The sequence below is a fragment of the Tupaia chinensis genome, unplaced genomic scaffold, assembly GCF_000334495.1.
Source record: "Tupaia chinensis unplaced genomic scaffold, TupChi_1.0 Scaffold000660_1, whole genome shotgun sequence".
Classification (NCBI taxonomy): Eukaryota; Metazoa; Chordata; class Mammalia; order Scandentia; family Tupaiidae; genus Tupaia; species Tupaia belangeri.
Genome location: NW_006160182.1, coordinates 107,708 through 126,972, shown reverse-complemented (window position 1 = coordinate 126,972; position 19,265 = coordinate 107,708). Strand labels below are relative to the sequence as shown.

General features: G+C 40.0%; 1 protein-coding gene across 1 annotated transcript in view; it reads left to right on the top strand.

The window, feature by feature from the left end:
* Positions 1-365: 365 nt before the first annotated feature.
* LOC102492356 (leucine-rich repeat-containing protein 37A3-like) overlaps positions 366-19,265 on the top strand; it is a gene marked incomplete at its 5' end in the record, with an annotated part of 32,843 nt that continues 13,943 nt past the window's right edge. The window contains 5 exon segments of the mRNA XM_014592137.1: positions 366-437; positions 4,168-4,239; positions 4,891-4,971; positions 14,606-14,677; positions 15,827-15,901. Coding sequence (XP_014447623.1) covers positions 366-437; positions 4,168-4,239; positions 4,891-4,971; positions 14,606-14,677; positions 15,827-15,901 — 372 coding nt within the window.

Here is a 19,265-nt window from a genome sequence, read left to right as displayed (position 1 = left end):
CATGTCCCTGTTAGAGTCCCAGCAGGGCTGCTTGGGAAACACTCTGGGATTGTATGTATGCATGCCCAAAACTCCCAAAAGGAGAGAGAAACAGAGGCGAAGGAATTTCGGCCATATCCCATGGAGGATGCTTTCTCACTTTCCCACTCTCACTTTCTCTGGCGAATGCATGTGCCTTCTTGCTAATTTAAAAGAAGAAGGGAGAGAGAGAGAGCAGACATTACCATCTTTAAATGAAGTAAGAATTTGGGTTTTCAGGTGGCATCCTACCTATGTTTCCTCCATACACGGGAGTTAGTCTTGTATTGCAAATAGTTGTGGTTAGATTGTTTTTTGATCCAGCAATTAACCTTTTCATTTTCTAGGATTCTCAGTGACAATGAGTTGACTGAATTACACAAGGATTCATTTGAAGGCCTACTATCTCTCCAGTATTTGTAAGTTAGTTAATCATTTATTTGTGAGTTTTTAGTTACTTTTTCAATGAAAATGAATAAGGGGTTCAGATTAGATCATCTCTAGAATTTCTTCCTGTAATAAAATTTTGTAATTCCCCAAGTTTATACAGAGTTTTGGCCTATCTCTACCATTAAGTACCTCCCATATATATATATTTTTTATTATGTAGGCAAGATATACATAGTAAAAGACCACATATAGAGTAAAAGTAGTATTAAGAGCTGAGCAATTACTACCACATATATGAATTTTTATAGGATTTATATATCATCTGCTTATGTTTATATTTAGTCTATGGCTCATGGGTCAAATCCAAATCACTTTTCATACAGCCTATAAGTTAAGTATGGTTTCTATGGGGCCAGCAGGTGGCAAGATGGTTAAGGTGCTGGACTGTCATGTAGCTGACCACAGTTCAAGTCCTGGACCTGGCAGATTGATATTTATGTTGGGCACATGTGTTTGTGCAGGTGTGCCCCAAATCCCAAGAGGATAATGGAGAAGGTTGTGGTAAGGCTATCTTTCCTGGGTGGATGATTTCTCACTTTCTGCCTGTCTGTCTCTCCCGTGAGCTCACACACCCTAAAGAAAAAATCTCTCTAACAAAAAAAGAATATTTTTGCATTTTAAAGGATTGTAAAAGAAAAATGAAGAACATGTGACAGAGACACCATATGTGTTCTGCAAAACTTAAGATATTTATTTTCTGACTTTTATTTTTAAAAAGGTTGAAAAGGGGACCAGCAGTTAGTATAATGGCTATGTTGCTGGACTCCCATGTAGTCGACTGCAGTTCACGTCCCAGACCCGGTGGCTTAAACTCACACCGGGCGCGCGTGTGTGCGTTTCCAAGATCCCGAGAGGAGAATGGAGGAGAAGGGATTGTGGCGTGGCCATCCCCTCTGGGGGGTGATTTCTCACTTTCTGTCTTTGTCTCTTTCTGTCTGTCTGGCAAATGCATGCGCCCTATAGCAAAAACCTCTTCAAAAAAAAAAAAAAGGTTGAAAAGGTTGGTTTAGCATTAAAAAAAAGCATTAACCTCAGATTTTTGCCTCAAGGAAAAAAATAGTCTATTTTATTCATTTGAATGCCATTACTCTGATTGTTTGGATAATTTAACATGAATTAAATATTAAATAATTAACCAAGCAGATCAATTATATAAATAACATTATCAAGAATATTATGCTACCAAGACAATAGACTTAAATGCAGGAATTTAATATTCATTTTAAAAATTAATGTTTAAAATAATGGTTAAGTGATAGAAATGTTTATGCCAAGTAAGCTATCAGAAATGAATACTCTGGGACCAGCAGGGGGCTTGGTAGTTAAGGGGGCTGGACTCCCACATGGCTGACCATCGTTCAACTCCTGGACCTCGTGGCTTGCTTACTCACTTTCCCTCTCTCCTTCTCTCTCACACTGTCCCTCTCTGGTTATATAAATAAATAAATAAATAAATAAATAAATAAATAAATAAATAAATAAAGCTAGATAAAATAATTCTTTTAAAAAATTTAAAAGAAATGAATGCTCTAAGTTTCTTTGCTATGGAAACTTGATTCTTATCCTTCATCTATGGGATCCAAAAGTATGTATGTCATTACTCCATGTTAATCTAATTAATGATGTTCTTTAGCAAATGAGTTTTTCTTTCAAATTTAAAAGTCTTAAGAGGAATGAGTATAAAGAGCCACACATGACAGTAAAAACAGTCTTTCTAGGCCTTAAGAGAGTGACCACATTTGCACTGGTCTTTTCGGTACTTCTGCCATCTGACCTCCCAAACCTTACACAGTTTGGAGGAAAAATTAAATAACTGCTCAATGCAGTGGGTACTTCATTACTTCTTCTGCGAAATATTACATAAGTTGATTATTTCATGCTAGCATATGTATTCTCATTATTTTTAAAAATGCCAGTCAATGTGTATGGCTATGTATACACACACACACACACACACACACGGATACATGCATACACTAAGCACTGTACCTAGTTTTAGAGGCACAAAGATGAGTAAGACAGGGTTCTTATCCTCCTAGGAACTCATGGTCTCATAGGGGAAACAAACACATAAAGCAGAGAGGCAGAGAGGGACCATGAAGAAATAAAGCTGCATTTCTTTTAAAATAATCTTTGTCTTCTTATATTCAATTCCCAGCTATTTGTTTATTTTATAAATATTTGAATGAGCTTTGTATGTCCATGTGTTGGGTTTAAACATAGTGGACAGTGCATGTGAGCAAGACCTAGTCCATGCTTTCAAGGAGTTTATGTTGGGAAGAAATGAGACACAAAAGTAACTATTAAAAAGAGATTGAGGGACCGGCAGTTAGCGTAATGGCTATGTCACTGGACTCCCATGTAGTCAACCGCGGTTCACGTCCCGGACCCGGTGGCTTAAACTCACACCGGGCACGTGTGCGTGCGTGCTCAAGATCCCAAGAGGAGAATGGAGGAGAAGGGATTGTGGCGTGACCGTCCCAGTACAGAGGAGGAAGACTTCCACAGAGATCGGGGGATGTTACTAGAGCCATGCTGTTTGAACAGGACCTCAAAGGGCCATCGGGTATCATCTGACACCTTGATGAGAATACTCTAGGCTTGCCAAAGGAAAGTAGGAGGAAGGCAGAACGTCTTTCAGGAAGTCTTTTAGGATGCCATGAATACCTGTAGAGTACAAGGACAGAAAGTAAGACACTGGAGTGAGATATGGGCTTTTAATGCCAAGCCAAGGAGCCATGATGGGGAACCACTTTATCTTCCCAGGGCTCTAAGACAAACGAGCCTCTGTGTCATTAGTCTCATCACTTGACAGGCTCTCTAGAACTAGGTTCTGGACCCTGCCCGGACAGTAATTGATTCAGTCGGTCTGAAGGAGGGCCAAGAATTTGCATCTTCAGTAAGTTCCCAGGTGATGCTGGTCCTTGGTGACCACTTCTGGGCCATCTACCTGGTGATTGTGCCAAGAGGATTAGAAAGGGAGAGATGGAGACACCTGTCAGAGGACAGTTACACCCCTCCTCCAGGTGAAAAGTGACAGGCAGGCTGGAATCCATGGAAGTAAGCGTCAACTGTAGCGAAGATGGGTGTTCTCAAATTTTAAAATACCCGGTTCCATCTTGTTTTTTGTTGTCCCACCACTAAAACTGAAGAAGTTGCTTCCATGGAATATGAAGGCAGTATTAAACCAGAGTGTCTTCTTATTAATATAATACAAAGTATGATTCTGAATTAGTTCAAAGTTATATATTATCTAGAGGAGTAATTTCCTTTCAAATGATGTGAAAAGATATGTTTTATATCTTCTGGTATTGAATGACCTAGAAAAAGAGAACTAAACTAAGAAAGTATATAAATGTGAGAAAATTCTTTTAATAGTAGAAATCACATACATGATGAAAACCATTGAGCCCATAATCTAGAATTTGATGAGACTACAAAAGGTCATCTAGTCAGTTTTTCTGACCTTGGGGATGATTACCTCCTAAACCTGTCAAGATATCTATAGTTGTATATTTTATTTATAAAGATCAAGGATGTGTGACTCTTAGGAGAGGTATAGGCAGGGTTAGGGGATCTCAAAAGCTCTAATACAAGTTCAGACAAAACTATGTAGTCATTATCAGTCCTAAACTCTAGTATTTCTATTAATTAGATGTAACAGCTAATCAAGGCAATATATTGCTTCTTTTTTCCTAGAGATTTATCCTGCAATAAAATACAGTCGATTGAGAGAGGTACATTTGAGTCACTACCATTTTTGAAGTTTCTGTAAGTTACCATTATAACTTTACTATACTTGACATTTTTATGAAACTTAATTAGAAACCTCTAAAATATGATTAAACTTTTACCAGTAGGAAGTTACTAAAATTACATAGAAATCCTCTTCATCTCTAACAAAGATCAATGTAAGAATTATTACACAGGTCAGAGTAAGTCATTATAGACCGGTGGTTCTCTGCTGGTGTGATTTGGTACCCGGGTGACATTTGGCAATGTCTGGAGACATGTTGGGTTGTCACAGCTCTGGGTGTGCTACTGCTCCTAGTAGGCAGAGGCCAGGGATGCGGCTAAACAGCCTGCTATGTAGAAGACAGACTTGTTCAACAAAGAAATATCCAGCCCACAATGTTGACGTCTTGAAGTTGTGAAATTCTGTTTTAAAAAGTCAAGATCACTCAACAGCAGTATTTATTGAGCATTCACTGTTTCAGATCTAATGTACCACACGTGTAAATATGCAAGTTGAAATTGTAAGCCTGTGTCTTCCACAGTGAGATTTCTGGAGTGTATGGAAAAAGTACTAAAATTATGTTTTATCTTATGTAAATTAAAATCATTGCCAAATGATAAATGTTCTCAAAAAATATATTTCTTCTTCTTTGACTTATGTCTTTTTTTGTTTGTTTGTTTTTGTAGAAATCTTGGTTGTAATTTAATCACAGAAGTGAGCTTCGGAACATTTCAGGCCTGGCATGGGATGCAGTTTTTACACAAGGTGTAAGTGATATCTAAGTTGAACATATGTAAAACCTACTTACATGTAAAAACATTATACAGTTATTGGTTAGCTGGATGTAAGCCCAGTTTGAACTCTGAAAAGAATGCCTTAAGAGCCATCCATTTTGGGGCCAGCAGGTTGTGTGGTGGTTGAGGTACTGGACTCCCACATGGCTAACTGCAGTTCGAGTCCCAGACCTGCAGCTTGCTTTCTCACTTTCACTCTGTCTCTCCCTCTGGTCAAGTTAAAAATGAGAATCATAAATGAAGTTAAATAATTCTAAAAAGGGAAATTATTAGAAAAAAGAGACATCCAGGACCAGCAGGTGGTGTGGTGGCTAAGGCTCTGGATAATTCCATATGGCCAACCATGGCTTACGTCCTGGTCCTGGTGGCTTGCTTTCTCACTCCCTCTGCTCCCCATGTGTCTCTCTCTGGTCAAAATAAAATAAATTAATGAATAAATAAAATTAAATGAATAATTCTATAAAAAAAGAAGAGCTATCCATTTTTTCTAGGTTTATTTATTTATTATTTTTTTTAGAAAGAAAAAGGTAGTATAAAAGGGAAAGTACACTCCTGAGAGGTAAGAGCAGGCCTGAGCGGACAGATAAAGAGTGGCTCAAAAGGCCTATCCAACTTTTTCAAATGAGGAAAAGCAAAAAAAAAGGAACTAAGGTATAAAGAGCTGAGAGACTGGAACTTATGTAGGATATACACTGCTTTCTCTAGTATTGATTTTGGCCTGGGCCATAAAAGGCATCGAACGGGACCAGCAGTTAGCCTAATGGCTATGTCGCTGGACTCCCACGTAGTCAACGGCGGCTCAAGTCCCAGACCCGGTGGCTTAAACTCACGCTGGGTGTGTGTGTGCGTGCCCAAGATCCCGAGAGAATGGAGGAGAAGGGATAGTGGTGTGGCCATCCCCCCAGGGGTGATTTCTCGCTTTCTGTCTCTCTGTCTCTGTCTGTCTTTCTGGCGAGCGCACTCGCCCTGTAGCAAAAACCTCTCAAAAAAAAAAAAAAAGGCATCAAGCAGGTAGACCCCAAATCGCTGGGAGCCCTAGCAATATGTGAATGGTACTTTAAAAAAAAAAATCTCTTTTTAAAAATTATGTAGTTTTGTTTATTATTGTTATCATTATTTTAATTTGCTATATGGCATGTGCACTCACCAGAAAGAGAGAATGAGAAAGCAAGCCAGGTCCGGGACTCAAACCACAGTCAGCCATGTGGGAGTCCAGCCTTAACCACCATGCCACTTGCTGGCCCTGAACGGAGTAATTTTTACGGCACAATATTCTTTTTTCCCCCACTTATTAATTTATTTTTACATTTTCCTACAAACATTTCCTTTATATATCACAACATTTTTGCTCATACTCCATTGTTCTTGACAGTTAATAAACAACTTTTAAATTTTCAGATTACTGAATTTTAAAGATAATGTTCAAAATATTTCTTATAATTTTGTATAATTTCATTTGTGACTCTATAACAACAGAGACAGTATGGTTTTAAATATTTTTGAGAAAATTTGTACATGTCAACTACTCAAATTGTTGAAAAGCAAATGCCCAACACATTACCAACACATAAACCATCTCAGTTCAGGCCTGCCTACCAAGTATTCTGTGATATACCATCTGCTAGCAAAGATCAGTCTCTTTTTCTTCCTTCAAAGTCTTTCTCAAGATAATCCCCTGGTGTGGTTGCTCTTTTGCAGTCTCTATGGATTACAATACTGGGCTGGAAAAGTCCACATTATTTTATGTTATAAATTCTTTAATATATCTTCTCTAATCCTCTCTGCCAGGCAGAACTATTTATGGTGCCAGGCTATCTTTCTAAGAGCTTCTGTTGGCTTACTTGAGATCCCCCTTAGTCCCATAGTTTTCTGATTCATCTTCAGGTATGACATTCCAGTCAAAGCCCTGTCCAATAAAGAGTATTTCCAATTTCTGATTCAATGCAACAACCATTATTGAATTTATGCAAGTAACCCTTGTGCCACAAAATAAGAATACTCCCAAATATTTCCAATTCAAGAGGGGTCAGGAAGGAAAAGAAGAAAAATGTATGTTTCCATTTAAAGAAACAAACAAGAAAAATATTTTAACAAATTGCTAAACCCATCATCAACTCAAAATGTTTAAATTGGGAAAACAAAGCATAGTGAAAAAAAATCAGTAATGTTTTACTCAAAAGTCATAAAATTCTGTTTTACCATTTGAGTCTTATGTTCAAACTCTTCTGTGGAATATGCAGTGTTGCTGTGGTCCAATCTTTCCATTTACACACTGGAAGTTAACATTCAGCGGTATTATTGATATTTCTTGTCTCTAGCATTAAACTGGCCATTTTCTTGGTTGTCTTTTGTTCTCTTTTTTCTGTATGAGTCTTTAGTTTTCGTGGTAGAGCACTCCTTTAGAAACTTCTTGAAAAGTGGGTCTGCTATTGGCAAATTGTTTCATTTCTTGTTTATCTGAGAATGTTTTTATCCTTTCTTTACATATGAAAGATAATCTTGCCGGGTATAGTATTGGTTGAACTGTTTTTCACTTAACACTTTGAATATATTTTCCCATTTTTCCTTGCTCACATTGTTTTTGATGAGAGGTCTGAGGTTAGCCTGATGGGATAACGTTTATAAGTAACTTGACATTTCTCTCCTGCCAATTTTAGTGTCTTGTCTTTGTCTGTAGATTTGGCCAGTCTGGCTATGATGTGCCTTGGAGAAGATCTTGGGTTGAGTCTATGTGGGGTCCTTTTGTATTTCTTCAGTCTGGATATTTGAATGCCTCTCTAGATTTGGAAAGTTTTTTTCCAAGATTTCATGGAATAGATTATCAATGCCCTTATTAGTTTCCTCACCTTCTGAGATACCAATTATCCAGATGTTTGGGCGCCTAATGCTGTCTAGTATTACTCGTATAGTATTCTCATATTTTTTGGTTATTTTCACAGTTTTTTGGTGGGTTTTTCTAGATCCGAGGTTTTGCCGTCAGCATTCAAGATTCAATTTTCTGCAAGGACTAATCTGCTTTTAATACTTTCAAGGGAGGTTTTGATTTCCTGAATAACAGCCTTCATCTCTAATAGCTCCGTTTGATTCTTTTTTATGGTGTGTATTTCCTCTTTCATGTCATGGAAGAACTTTGATACCTCCTGGAAGTCATTGTCTCTTTTCTGCTGCATCTTATGGAGTTCATTATCTCTCAGCTCTTGTATCTCGTTTAGTTTTGTTAGTATGAATATTCTGAATTCTCTATCAGATGTTTCCGTGAGATCTACTGTACTGTCTGTAGATGATGAGGGATTGTTCTTTTCCCTTAGGGGAGAGATAGTTTCTTGATTTCTCATGTTTCTTGTGGCCCTTTAGTTGTTTCTGGTCATTCAGTGACAAAATTTACCCTCTACTCTGCTTCACAATGTGGTATCCACAGAAAGATTGAATTCAGATTAATGAAAAGAAATTTCTTCATTAAAGCAGAAGGTTCAATAAGCATTGAAGATTTCAGTGACTCTCAAAGTATTCAGTGCTTGGCTACTGTGCACATAGACCTATGTAGATATTGAGTTGTGGAGAGTGAAGCTTAGAGTGGTAAAGTAAGGTTAAAAAAAATAAGCAAAAGAAAAAGAAAAACTAGAAAAATACTACCAAAAAAAGAAGGGAAAAAATTTTTGTACACATAAAAAATGAAAACCATGCAGCATGCTAGCACAAGCAGGCCAGGACACACCTCAGCTTTAAAATGACTTTGGAAATTAACAAGTGAAAGAAGAGGCACAAGTTGAGGTGAATTGGTTGAAAAAAAATTTTTTTAATTAAAAATTTAAAGAGAGATTGTGAGACAGAGAGCCAGCCAGCCAGAGACAGAGAGAAGACAGGTCGCTCTACCTTGTCTGAAGATTTTGGGAGACTAGAAGATAGGGTTTAGAGTATACCTTCCCTGAACAGGCCAGGACACACCTCGGCTTTAACGTGGCTTCTTGTCTGAATATTTCAGGAGTCTCAACAGCACTGTCTTCTGGTCCATGAACTCAGAATATCTTACCACTTATCTAGATATTTTATTCCTTTCAATACTGTTTTGTGGTTGTCAGTGTAAAGTCTTGCATCTGTTTGATCAGATTAATTTCTAAGTGTTTCATTCTTTTCTACAATATTATACATGGACTTGTTTACTTAATGTCATCTTTGGGTTACTCACTGTTGGTGTGTAGGTTTGCCTACTGAATTTTGCATGTTGATCTTTTCTGTCCTATAGTGTTGAACCGATTTATTAGCACTAATAGTTTTTTCTTTGTATGGATTCTTTGTAATTTTCTACATGTAAGATCATGTCATATGCACATAGAATATTTGTACTTCTTTCTTTCCAATAAGGATTTTTTTTTCTAATTGTCCTGGCTAGAATATCCAGTACAATATTTAATAGAAGAGGAGGGCTGGCTCCATGGCCTGCTGGTGAATGCAACCGAGTCCCATATGGCTGACTCTGCAGTGTGAGTCCCAGAGCTGACAGCTTGAGAAACATGCTGGATGTATGTGCGTGCATGCCCCAAATCCCAAAAGGAAGAAGAGATTGGGAAGGGATAGAGGTGTTACCATTCCCCGTGGTGGGGATGCTTTTGCCTCTTCCCGCCCTCTCTGTCTCTGTTTGGCAAGTGCATGTCCTTTTTTGTTTTTTAGAGGCTTTTACTTTAGGGGTCATGTGCTCACCAGAGAGAGACAGAGACCAGAGACAATGAGAAGGAAAGTAAGAAATCACCCTCCAGGGGGGATGGCCATGCTGCAATCCCTTCTCCTCTCTCCTTCTGAGATCGTGATCATGCACACACGCACCTGGTATGATTTTGAAGCCACCGGGTCTGGGATTCAAACCATGGCCATATGGGAGTCCAGCGACATAAATCTTACGTCATCTGCTGGCTCCATACTTCTAACAATAACAACAAAAAGTGGGAAGACAGGATATCATTGCATTGTTCTTAATCTTAGGAGGATCACAGGTACACCTGGTGTACTCAAGTCAACCCAGGATCCAAACCGGGAATTTTTCCCATGTGGTTCCAGCCACACCCAATGGAACCTATGACCGGCACCACCATGCCTGAGGCTATACTGTCTTTTATTCTCACCTATGTAGTTACATTTACTGGTGTTTTTAATTTTTGCATGTAGATTCAAGTTACTCTCTGATGTCCTTCAATTCACTCTGAAGGACTCTCTTCAGTATTCTCTAGGGCAGGACTTCTAGCAAAAATCTCTCCGTTTTTGGTGTATTTTAAGAATTTATTTCATTACATTATCATCACTAGTATTTTTTAATTTCCAATATCTCCACTGGACTTTAATTTCCCAGTTTCTTCTTCTGCTTGCTTAAATCTGGCTTTCAGAGCTTTCAGTAACTTTTCCTCTTTAGTTACCATACTTTTAAACTCCAGAATTCCTGCTTGGCTCTCAAAATTCCTACTTTTTATTTATTTTTATTAGATTTATTTTTTCTGTGGAGCATGTATGCTTACCAGAGAAAGCGACAGAGAGAAAGTGAGAAACCAGCCCCCAGGGAGGATGACCATACCACAATCCCCTCCTCTTGGAATGTTGAGCATGCATGCACATGTGCCTGGCATGATTTTCAAGTTACCAGGTCTGGGACTCAAACCACAAAGTCAACCATGTGGGATGTATCATCCTAACCTCCATGCCACCTGCTGCCACCTTTCCCAATTTCCACTTCATTTTAAAATTGTATTTACAACTACTATTATTTTTTTTAAGAGGTTTTTGCTATATGGTGCATGCACTGGCCAAAAAGACAGAGAGAGACAGAAAGCGAGAAATCACCCCCAGGGGAAATGGCCATGCTGCAATCCCTTCTCCTGCATTCTCTTCTAGGGATCTTGCGCACGCACATACACGTGCCTGACGTGAGCTTGAGTCACCAGGTTTGAGACTCAAACCACAGTAGACTACATGAGAATCCAGCGACATAGTCATTACGCCAACTTCTGGTCTCACTACTATTATTTTTAATTTGGAATAGGGCATGTATGTTCACCAGAGAGAGAGAGAGAAGGAAAGTGAGAAAGCAAGCTAGGTCCAGGACTCACACTGCAGTTGGCCATGTGAGAGTCCAGTGCGCTAATCACCCCATCACCCGCTAGCCCTCTCAAATTTCTACTTTTTCATCATGTTTTTTATTTGAGGGGACATTATTCTCATATTTTCCTTTAATTCTTTAAACTACAGAACTAAACGGTTTCCTTTACATTTTGAACACATTTTTTTTAATTAATTTTTGATTGCTAGAGAGTATGTACACTCTCCAGATAAAGACAGAGAGATGCAGGAGAGGGGAGAATACCACCCAGTGGGACACAATCATGCTACAATCTCTACTCCTCCATTTCTTCGTACTGTCAGGATTTTGAGCATACATGCACATGCAACCAGTGTGTTTTTCAAGCCACTGAGACCAGGATTCAAGCCATAGCCAGCCATGTGGGATCTGGCTCCTTTAACTACTAGGCTACTGGGCCTACTCTGAATATATTTTGAATAACTGAATTAAATCTTGGTTTAGTATGTCCAATGTCTGGGCTTCCTCAGGGTCTGGTTTTTATGATTTTCCCCTCCTGTGTATAGCCCATACTTTATTTTCTTGCTCACTAATTTTTATTACAAATTGGACACTATACACTCTACAATGTAGCACTTATGCAAATCTTATACCTCTCCAGGATATGATGTTATTACTGCCTGTTGAAATAGTTCTGTTTCTTGGGACCCGCTGACAGCGTAATGATTATGTCACTGCACTCCCTCATGGTTGACCGTGGTTGGAATCCTGGACACGGTGGCTTCAAAATCACACCAGGCATATGTGCGTGCGTGCGCAAAATCCCAAGAGGAAAATAGAGGAGAAGGGATTGTGGCGTGGCCATTCCTCCTAGGGCGGTGATTTCTCACTTTCTGTCTCTCTGTCTCTCCAGTAAGTGTGCGTGCCCTATAGTAAAAATCTTTCTCTCCAAAAACAAAACAAAACAAACAAATAAACAAACAAACAAAAAAAATACCCATTTCTTTTGTGATTTTTCTGAACTAATTCTGTAAAGTCTGTGTTGTCTGTCACGTGTGGTCACTGAAGTCTCTATTTGGTTAGCCTCGTGTTCAGCTAGTAATTGGATAGAGAGTTCCCTAAATGCCTGCAGCCATCAGTTCTCCCGGGCTTCTCTCCGGGCTCTGTGTGCATGTTGGGGGTGAGTTCAGCACTCAGCCAGGAGGTTTACAGCCTTGCCTTAGCTTTCACTTCCTACTCGTGCAGAACCTCAAGAGCAACTAGAGACAAGAGTTGAGGGACTTCGTAGGTCTTCCCTGACTTTGTTCACAAACCCTACACACGGCCTTCCAGATTCCCAGGACTATGTCTTCCGGTCTTCTGGTTTCCCAAGGATACATGGGAGTATTTCAAAGTTCCTATGAGCATCATGTTACTCTGCTTTTCCTGTGAATTTCATTTTCCCCCAACTATTATTATTCATTGCTTCACACAGCTTCCATGTTAAAATGCTTGCCTGTAATTGTTCTCCAAAAACTCCCTCTGGGAAGACTTTTAGACCTAGACAGGTCTCACTGAGGTCAAATAAAGACAAGCCTTTCAAGGGAGGTGTTTCAGGGAACCAGTAGACAGGTCAAATAACTACTGTTCCCTGGGAAGGAGGCTTTGAAGGAGAACCAGCTCCCTTCTGCTCCCTCTGTGCTGTGGGCATGGGCTATTCCTCAAGGCTACCACAGAGCAGAGGAGTAAAGACTAGTCTAGGGCAAGCTAAAACAACACAGATCTCACCATTCTTACAGAGATCCAGCCATTGTTTCTTGAATAAGTACTCCTTGAATTGCTGCAAACTTTTGACTAAATTTCCAGAGTTCTGAAAATGTTACTCTGACCGTTTTTGCCTTTTTGTTTTGGTTGTTGCTTTTTTGGAGGAGTTAGTTTTCAGATATCCTTATTTTATCATTTTCACTGATGTCACCTATAACTTGTTTTAAAATCTCTCAAGTCTCAATAGCGTAGGCTAAATATTTAATCATAGGCAGTAACTAGGGTAAAGGAATAAAAGAGCACTGTAATTATTACAGAGGCTCTCCCAGGTAAGTAAAGATTGAAAAGGTGTTTCTATATATATTCATCTCACAGTTATGGCCAAATTAACAGCTATTTTAAATCCTTTTTCTTCTATGGGTTAAATACAGGCTTTGAAGTCAGAACTGAGTTCAAATTAAGACAGGTTACATAACTGCTCTGTGCCTCAGTGTCCTCATTTGCAAAGTGGAGAAATAGCCACCACATATGGTTACTCTGAGGGTTAAATGTGAAATGCTGATTACAGATGCTGGCATCCCAATAGATAACAGTGGTGATGACTATTTTTATAATATTGTTCAAAAGAACATTAATGGTTCTTAAGTAAAATTAACCTTAAGACATATTTTCTTTTCTTCTTGTTTCTCCTCTTTTTTTTTTTTTTTTTTTGCTTACTTTATTTTATTTATTTTTAGAGAGTTTTTAGCAATAGGGCATGTGTGCTCACCAGAAAGACTAAGACAGAAAGCGAGAAATCACCTCCCAGGGAGATGGCCACGCCACAATCCCTTCTCCTGTATTCTCTTCTCAGGATCTTGGGCATTGATGCACACGTGCCCGACATGAGTTTAAGCCACCGGGTCTGGGTCTCAAACCACAGTCGACTACATGGCAGTCCAGCGATATAGCCATTATGCCAATTGCTGGTCCGTGTTTGCTTACTTTAAACAATGGAAAACAAAGTCTATTTTGACATTTTGGAATAGATTTTTATCAAAAAATGAATTTATTCATTTTATTGCTATGTAAACAAAATGTTTATTCAACAAATATGTATTAAATACCTAGTTCACTTTAGGCACTGTGTCCGGGACAGGGATGACATCAACAGTCAGGTGTAGTCCCTGCCCTCAAGGAGCTGACAGTCCAGGAGACTGACAAGTAAACGGGTGATTATGTCAGTGTAACCAAGGCTGTGACATGGTACAAGAACACAAATGAGAATATGTGATGGGAGGAAGTACATACACTTCAGCAGGCTCTTCCTTTTAGATTTACCCCTTTCTCTTTGGCTCCAAAGTCAAAGAATTGGTCGTATTTTTTTACTGAGTAATTTAAACCATCAATTTTTACAATTTTCGAAAGATGAAAGACAGGCATTTGAATTAGGGAGGACACTGGAAATAGTGGTTCCTACAGAGCAAGGACTCCTACCAGCATAGTTATTTCTAGGGTGAACCTGAAAAGTTCTTTGGCATATTTTGCCTTTGCTACCCACATTTTGCCCGTTACTTTTTTCTTTTTCTCTTTTCCACTTCATCTTCTAGAGATCTGGGTAGTTTCCAAAGGAAAAATGGTTTATGGATTCTAAGGGTGATTTATAACTACAACAGAAAAAAACTTTTTTGATTGTGTGTGTGTGTGTGTGTGTGTGTGTGTCTTAATATACAAGTTCAATACCAAAAGAAAGAATAAATGAAAATTTTCATGCAATATCATGCATATTGAAAATGCAGATAATTTAACCATTGCATTTTTCAGAATTCTCAGTCGTAATCCTCTGACAACTGTTGAAGATTCATATCTTTTTAAATTGCCAGCATTAAGATACCTGTAAGTATTGTGGTAATCTTATAAGCCATAGATGATTTCTGTACTTATTTATACTTTCGTCAAATATTAAGTATTTTGAATTTGGAATAAAAAGTCATAATTTTAATTTGGACTTTTTTTAATAAATAAAAAGTTACTGGAAAAGGATTTAAAAAGGATATATAATGGGTAAGACAACCAGCAGGGAGATAAGTACTTTGAAGAACACATATAGCACGGAACATGTTGGCTCATTTAGAAATATAATTTATCCCTAAAAACAAAGAGAAATAAGGTGTCCTTTTTTCTTTTTCTTTTCTTTTTTTTTTTTTTTCCAGAGGCTTTTGCTGTTGGATGTGTGTGCTCACCAGAAAGACAGAGAGTCAGGGACAGAAAGTGAGAAATCACCCCCCAGGGGGGATGGCCACGCTGCAATCCCTTCTCCTCCATTCTTCTGTCGGGATCTTGGCCCGCATGCACACACGTGCCTTGCATAAGTTTAAACTACTTTGTCCAGAACTCGAACCACGGTTGACTGCATAGGAGTCCAACGACATAGTCATTACGCCAACTGCTGCTCCCAATGTACATTATTTTAAAAGGCAAAAAAATAGGGGCCAGCAAGTGATGCAATAGTTAAGATGCTGGATTACCACATGGCCAACTGTGGTTCAAGACCCAAACTAGGTGCCTTGAAAAATCATACTGGGTGCATGTGTGTGCATGCCCAAAATCTGAGAGGGGAATGGAGGAGAGGGGATTGCAGTGTGGCCATCCCACCTGGGATGGTGGGCCTGATTTCTTACTTTTCCTCTCTCTTTCTCTGAATCATGCACCCTATAGCAAAAATCTAAATTAAAAAAAGAAAAGAAAGAAAGAAAAAATAAACAATCAAAAAAGGTACACACAATATGAAATGAACAGTAAGATAATGGTAAAAATCACGGTGTAAGTACTACTTTTCAGTGCCAAGATCATTCATTTGATGATATAGATAAAAGGATGTATTCAATAGCAGCTCTCTAAAATTATCTTCTATAGCAAATAAACTTTTGGGCTAGATTGTTTCATAGAGAAGCCAAAATTGAAGTGATCACTCAGCTTTGAAACATGTATATATTAAGCATTTTTATATTGGGGTTTATATGATGTTTGGGCTTTCTCCTTCAGAGACATGGGAACAACACAAGTGTCACTTACAGTAGTCGAGAAGATCCTGATGACGACTCTTGAATTGCAAAAACTGTAAGTTTTTTTTCTTAGACTCATTTTACTTCATTTTAGTATTTTTCCTAAGTCCAATTTATTGAGGTATAATTTTCACATAATAAAATTCACCCTTTAATTTTTTTGAGAGTTTTGCTATAGGACACCATAGATGCTCACTGGAGAGACAGAGAGAGACAGAAAGTAGGAATTCACCCCCTGGGGGGATGGCCATGCTGCAGTCCTTTCTCTTCCATTCTCCACTTGGGATCTTGGGCACACACGCACTGGCGCCCAGCATGAGTTTGACACTTCCCCTTCCAGGATTCAGACCGTGGTCGACCATATGGGAGTCCAGCAACATAACCATTACACCATCTGCTGGTCCAAAAACTCACCTTTTTTAAGTTGCAGTTCCATGAGTTTTGACAAATATGTAATTATGTAACCACCACTACATTCCTGATATAGAACATTTCTGTCACCCCAGAGGGGCCGCTCCTGACCCTTTGCAGTCAATCCTTCCTCTCACCCCCAGCCCCTGGCAACCACCAATATGATTTCTAGCCCGTACAGCTTGGCATTTTTCAGAATTTCTTATAAGTGAAATAATATAATATGTAGCCTTTTGTATCCAGCTTCTTTCACTCAGAATAATGATTTTGAGGGACCAGCAGTTAGCGTAATAGCTATGTCGCTGGACTCCCATGTAGTAGACCATGGTTCGCGTCCCAGACCCAGTGGCTTAAACTCATGCCAGGCGTGTGTGCATGCGTGCCCAAGATCCCGAGAGGAGAATGGAGGACAAGTGAATGTGGTGTGGCCATCCCCCTGGGGGGTTATTTCTCACTTTCTGTCTCTCTGTCTCTCTCTGTCTGTCTGGCAAGCACACACGCCCTATTGGAAAAACCTCTCCAAAGGGAAAAAAAAAGAAATAATGATTTTGAGATAATTTTATTATATAAGTCCTTGTGCCTATCACTAATTAATTCCTTTTTATTGTAATTTATATTCCAGTTGTATGGATATACGAGTTTGTTTATTCAATCATCAGATTATGGATATTTGAGGTGTTTCCAGGTTTTTTGGCTATTATCAATAAAGCTGCTAAAAACATTTACATGCAGGGGCTGGCAGGTAGCGTGATGGTTGGGGTGCTGGTCTCCCACATGGCCGATCACAGTTTGAGTCCTGGGCCTGGTGGCTTGCTTTGAAACCTTCTCCCCTCTCTGTCTCTCTCTGGTCAAATTTAATTAATTAATTAATTAATTAATTCTTTAAAAAAACATTTACATGCAGGTCTTTGTGTGAATGTATGTTTTAATTTCTTTGGGGCAAATACCTAGGGGTGGGATTGCTATATCACATGCTAAGTGCATATTTAATTTTCTTGAGAGGTTTTTGTTGTTGTTGTTGTTGCACTAGGGTGTATGCACATGCTGGAGAGACAGAAAGTGAGAAATCAGTCCCCCCCCATATGGAATGGCCACTCTGCAAGCTCTTCTCCCTTCTCTCAGGATTTTGAGCATGCAGGCACAGGTGCCCGGCATGATTTACAAGCCACCAGATCTGGGACTCAAATTGCAGTCGACCACGTAGGAGTCCAGTCTCCTAACCACTGTACCACCTGCTGCCCCCCTTATATTTAAAAAATTATTTAATTTATTATTATTATCATTATTTTTTTAATTTGACCAGAAAGAGAGGGAACATGAGAAAGAAAGCTTCCAGGCCCAGGACAGCCATGGGGGAGTCCAACACCTTAACCACCATGCTACCTGCTGGCCCTAGCCCATATTTAACTTTTTAAGCAACTGCTAAACTCTTCCTAAGGTGGCCATATCATTTTTCATTCTCACAAGCAGTGTATGAGGGTCGCAATTGTGCCACATCTTTGCCTTATCCTTATTTTATTTTTTTTAGAGAGAGATTTTTGCTGTAGGGCGTGTGCACTCACCAAAGAGGCAGAGAGACAGAAAGCAAGAAATCTCCTCCTGGGGGTAAGGCCATGCCGCAACCCCTTCTCCTCCATTCTCCTCTTGGGATTTTGGGCATGAGTTAAAACCCAGCATGAGTTTTTAAGCTGCCACGTCCAGGACTCGAACTGTGGTCAACTACATGAGAGTCTAGCAATGCAATCATTATATCATCTGCTGGTCCCCTTTATATTACAAATTTTTTTTAAATCTAGCCTTGCTAGTGGATATCTAATGTATCTCATTGTGTGTGTGTGTTTTTTTTTTCAAGAGAGATTTTTGTTATAGGGTGTATGTGCTCACCAGATAGAGACAGAGAGATAGAAAGTGAGAAATCAGCCCCAGCGGAAATGGCCACACCGCAATCCCTTTCTCCTCCATTCTTCTCTTGGGATTTTGGGCATACACGTACACGGCCCCAGTCTGAGACTTAAGCCTCCAGGTCTGAGACTCAAACCGCGGTCGACTGAGTGGGAGTCTAACAATGTAACCACAACGCTATCTGCTGGTCCCTCACTGTGGTTTTTAATAGCTGGTGATGCTGAGTGTCTGTTCGTGTCCACATACCTTTTTTCTTTTTGGTCTCTGTTGCGCCGTCCTGCCCAGAAGCCAGTAACAATCTTTAAATCTTTGTTTTGACCTCCTCCTCTGATCCTTACCACCACCAAAAATACTTTTAACTCTTTTGGAGAAGGAATCCATCTATACAATGGTGCACTGGACCTTCAGGCAGTCAGAAACTTTGGGTGGCTCCTCAGGTGCAACTGGAAATACAGCAGAAGCTCAGGAAGCCTCATCCAGCCTAGGCTTGGAACAGGCACGCTTTCATTTCTGCTTCATTCCATGGGCCAGGGCAAGTTGCATGGGCAAACTCAGAGCCAAGGGATGGGAGAGTACATGCCAACCACATGCACTATGGCAGTGCGTGGATGCAGGGAGGAGTCAGGACTTGGAGCCGATACTTCCATCTGCCCCAGTACGTGATGAGCCCTGGTCTGGAGGTTCACTCAACCTGGGTCCACTCTTTCAGTGGCTACCGGGATGCACTGGGGTCCTCAAGGAGGCAGACAGGCCAGGCGTTGTAGGTCCCCATCAGAAGTAAGCGGGCCACCTTCTACAGAGGGAGGCGAAGTGACAGCCCCAGTGTCGCCGTGATGCTGCTGAAGCTGAGCGAAGTCAGGAACCCAGAAGTCAGGATCGTCTGACCCAAGCCCGAGACAGAATACTGCCCGGTGCGCCAGGCTGGCGTCTCCAGGTCTCAAGCCACCCACATATCTGCCCCAGAGACTGGCACCTTCAGACTTTGGAGAGCGGTTGATCACGCCCCGTGGCTCCCCCGGTCCCGCGATTGGCTCCGGGGGCGAGGGGCGGGGCCTCCCGCGAGCTTCCTGGGGTCAGTGGTCGGGAGGCAGCAGCATCCTTACAGC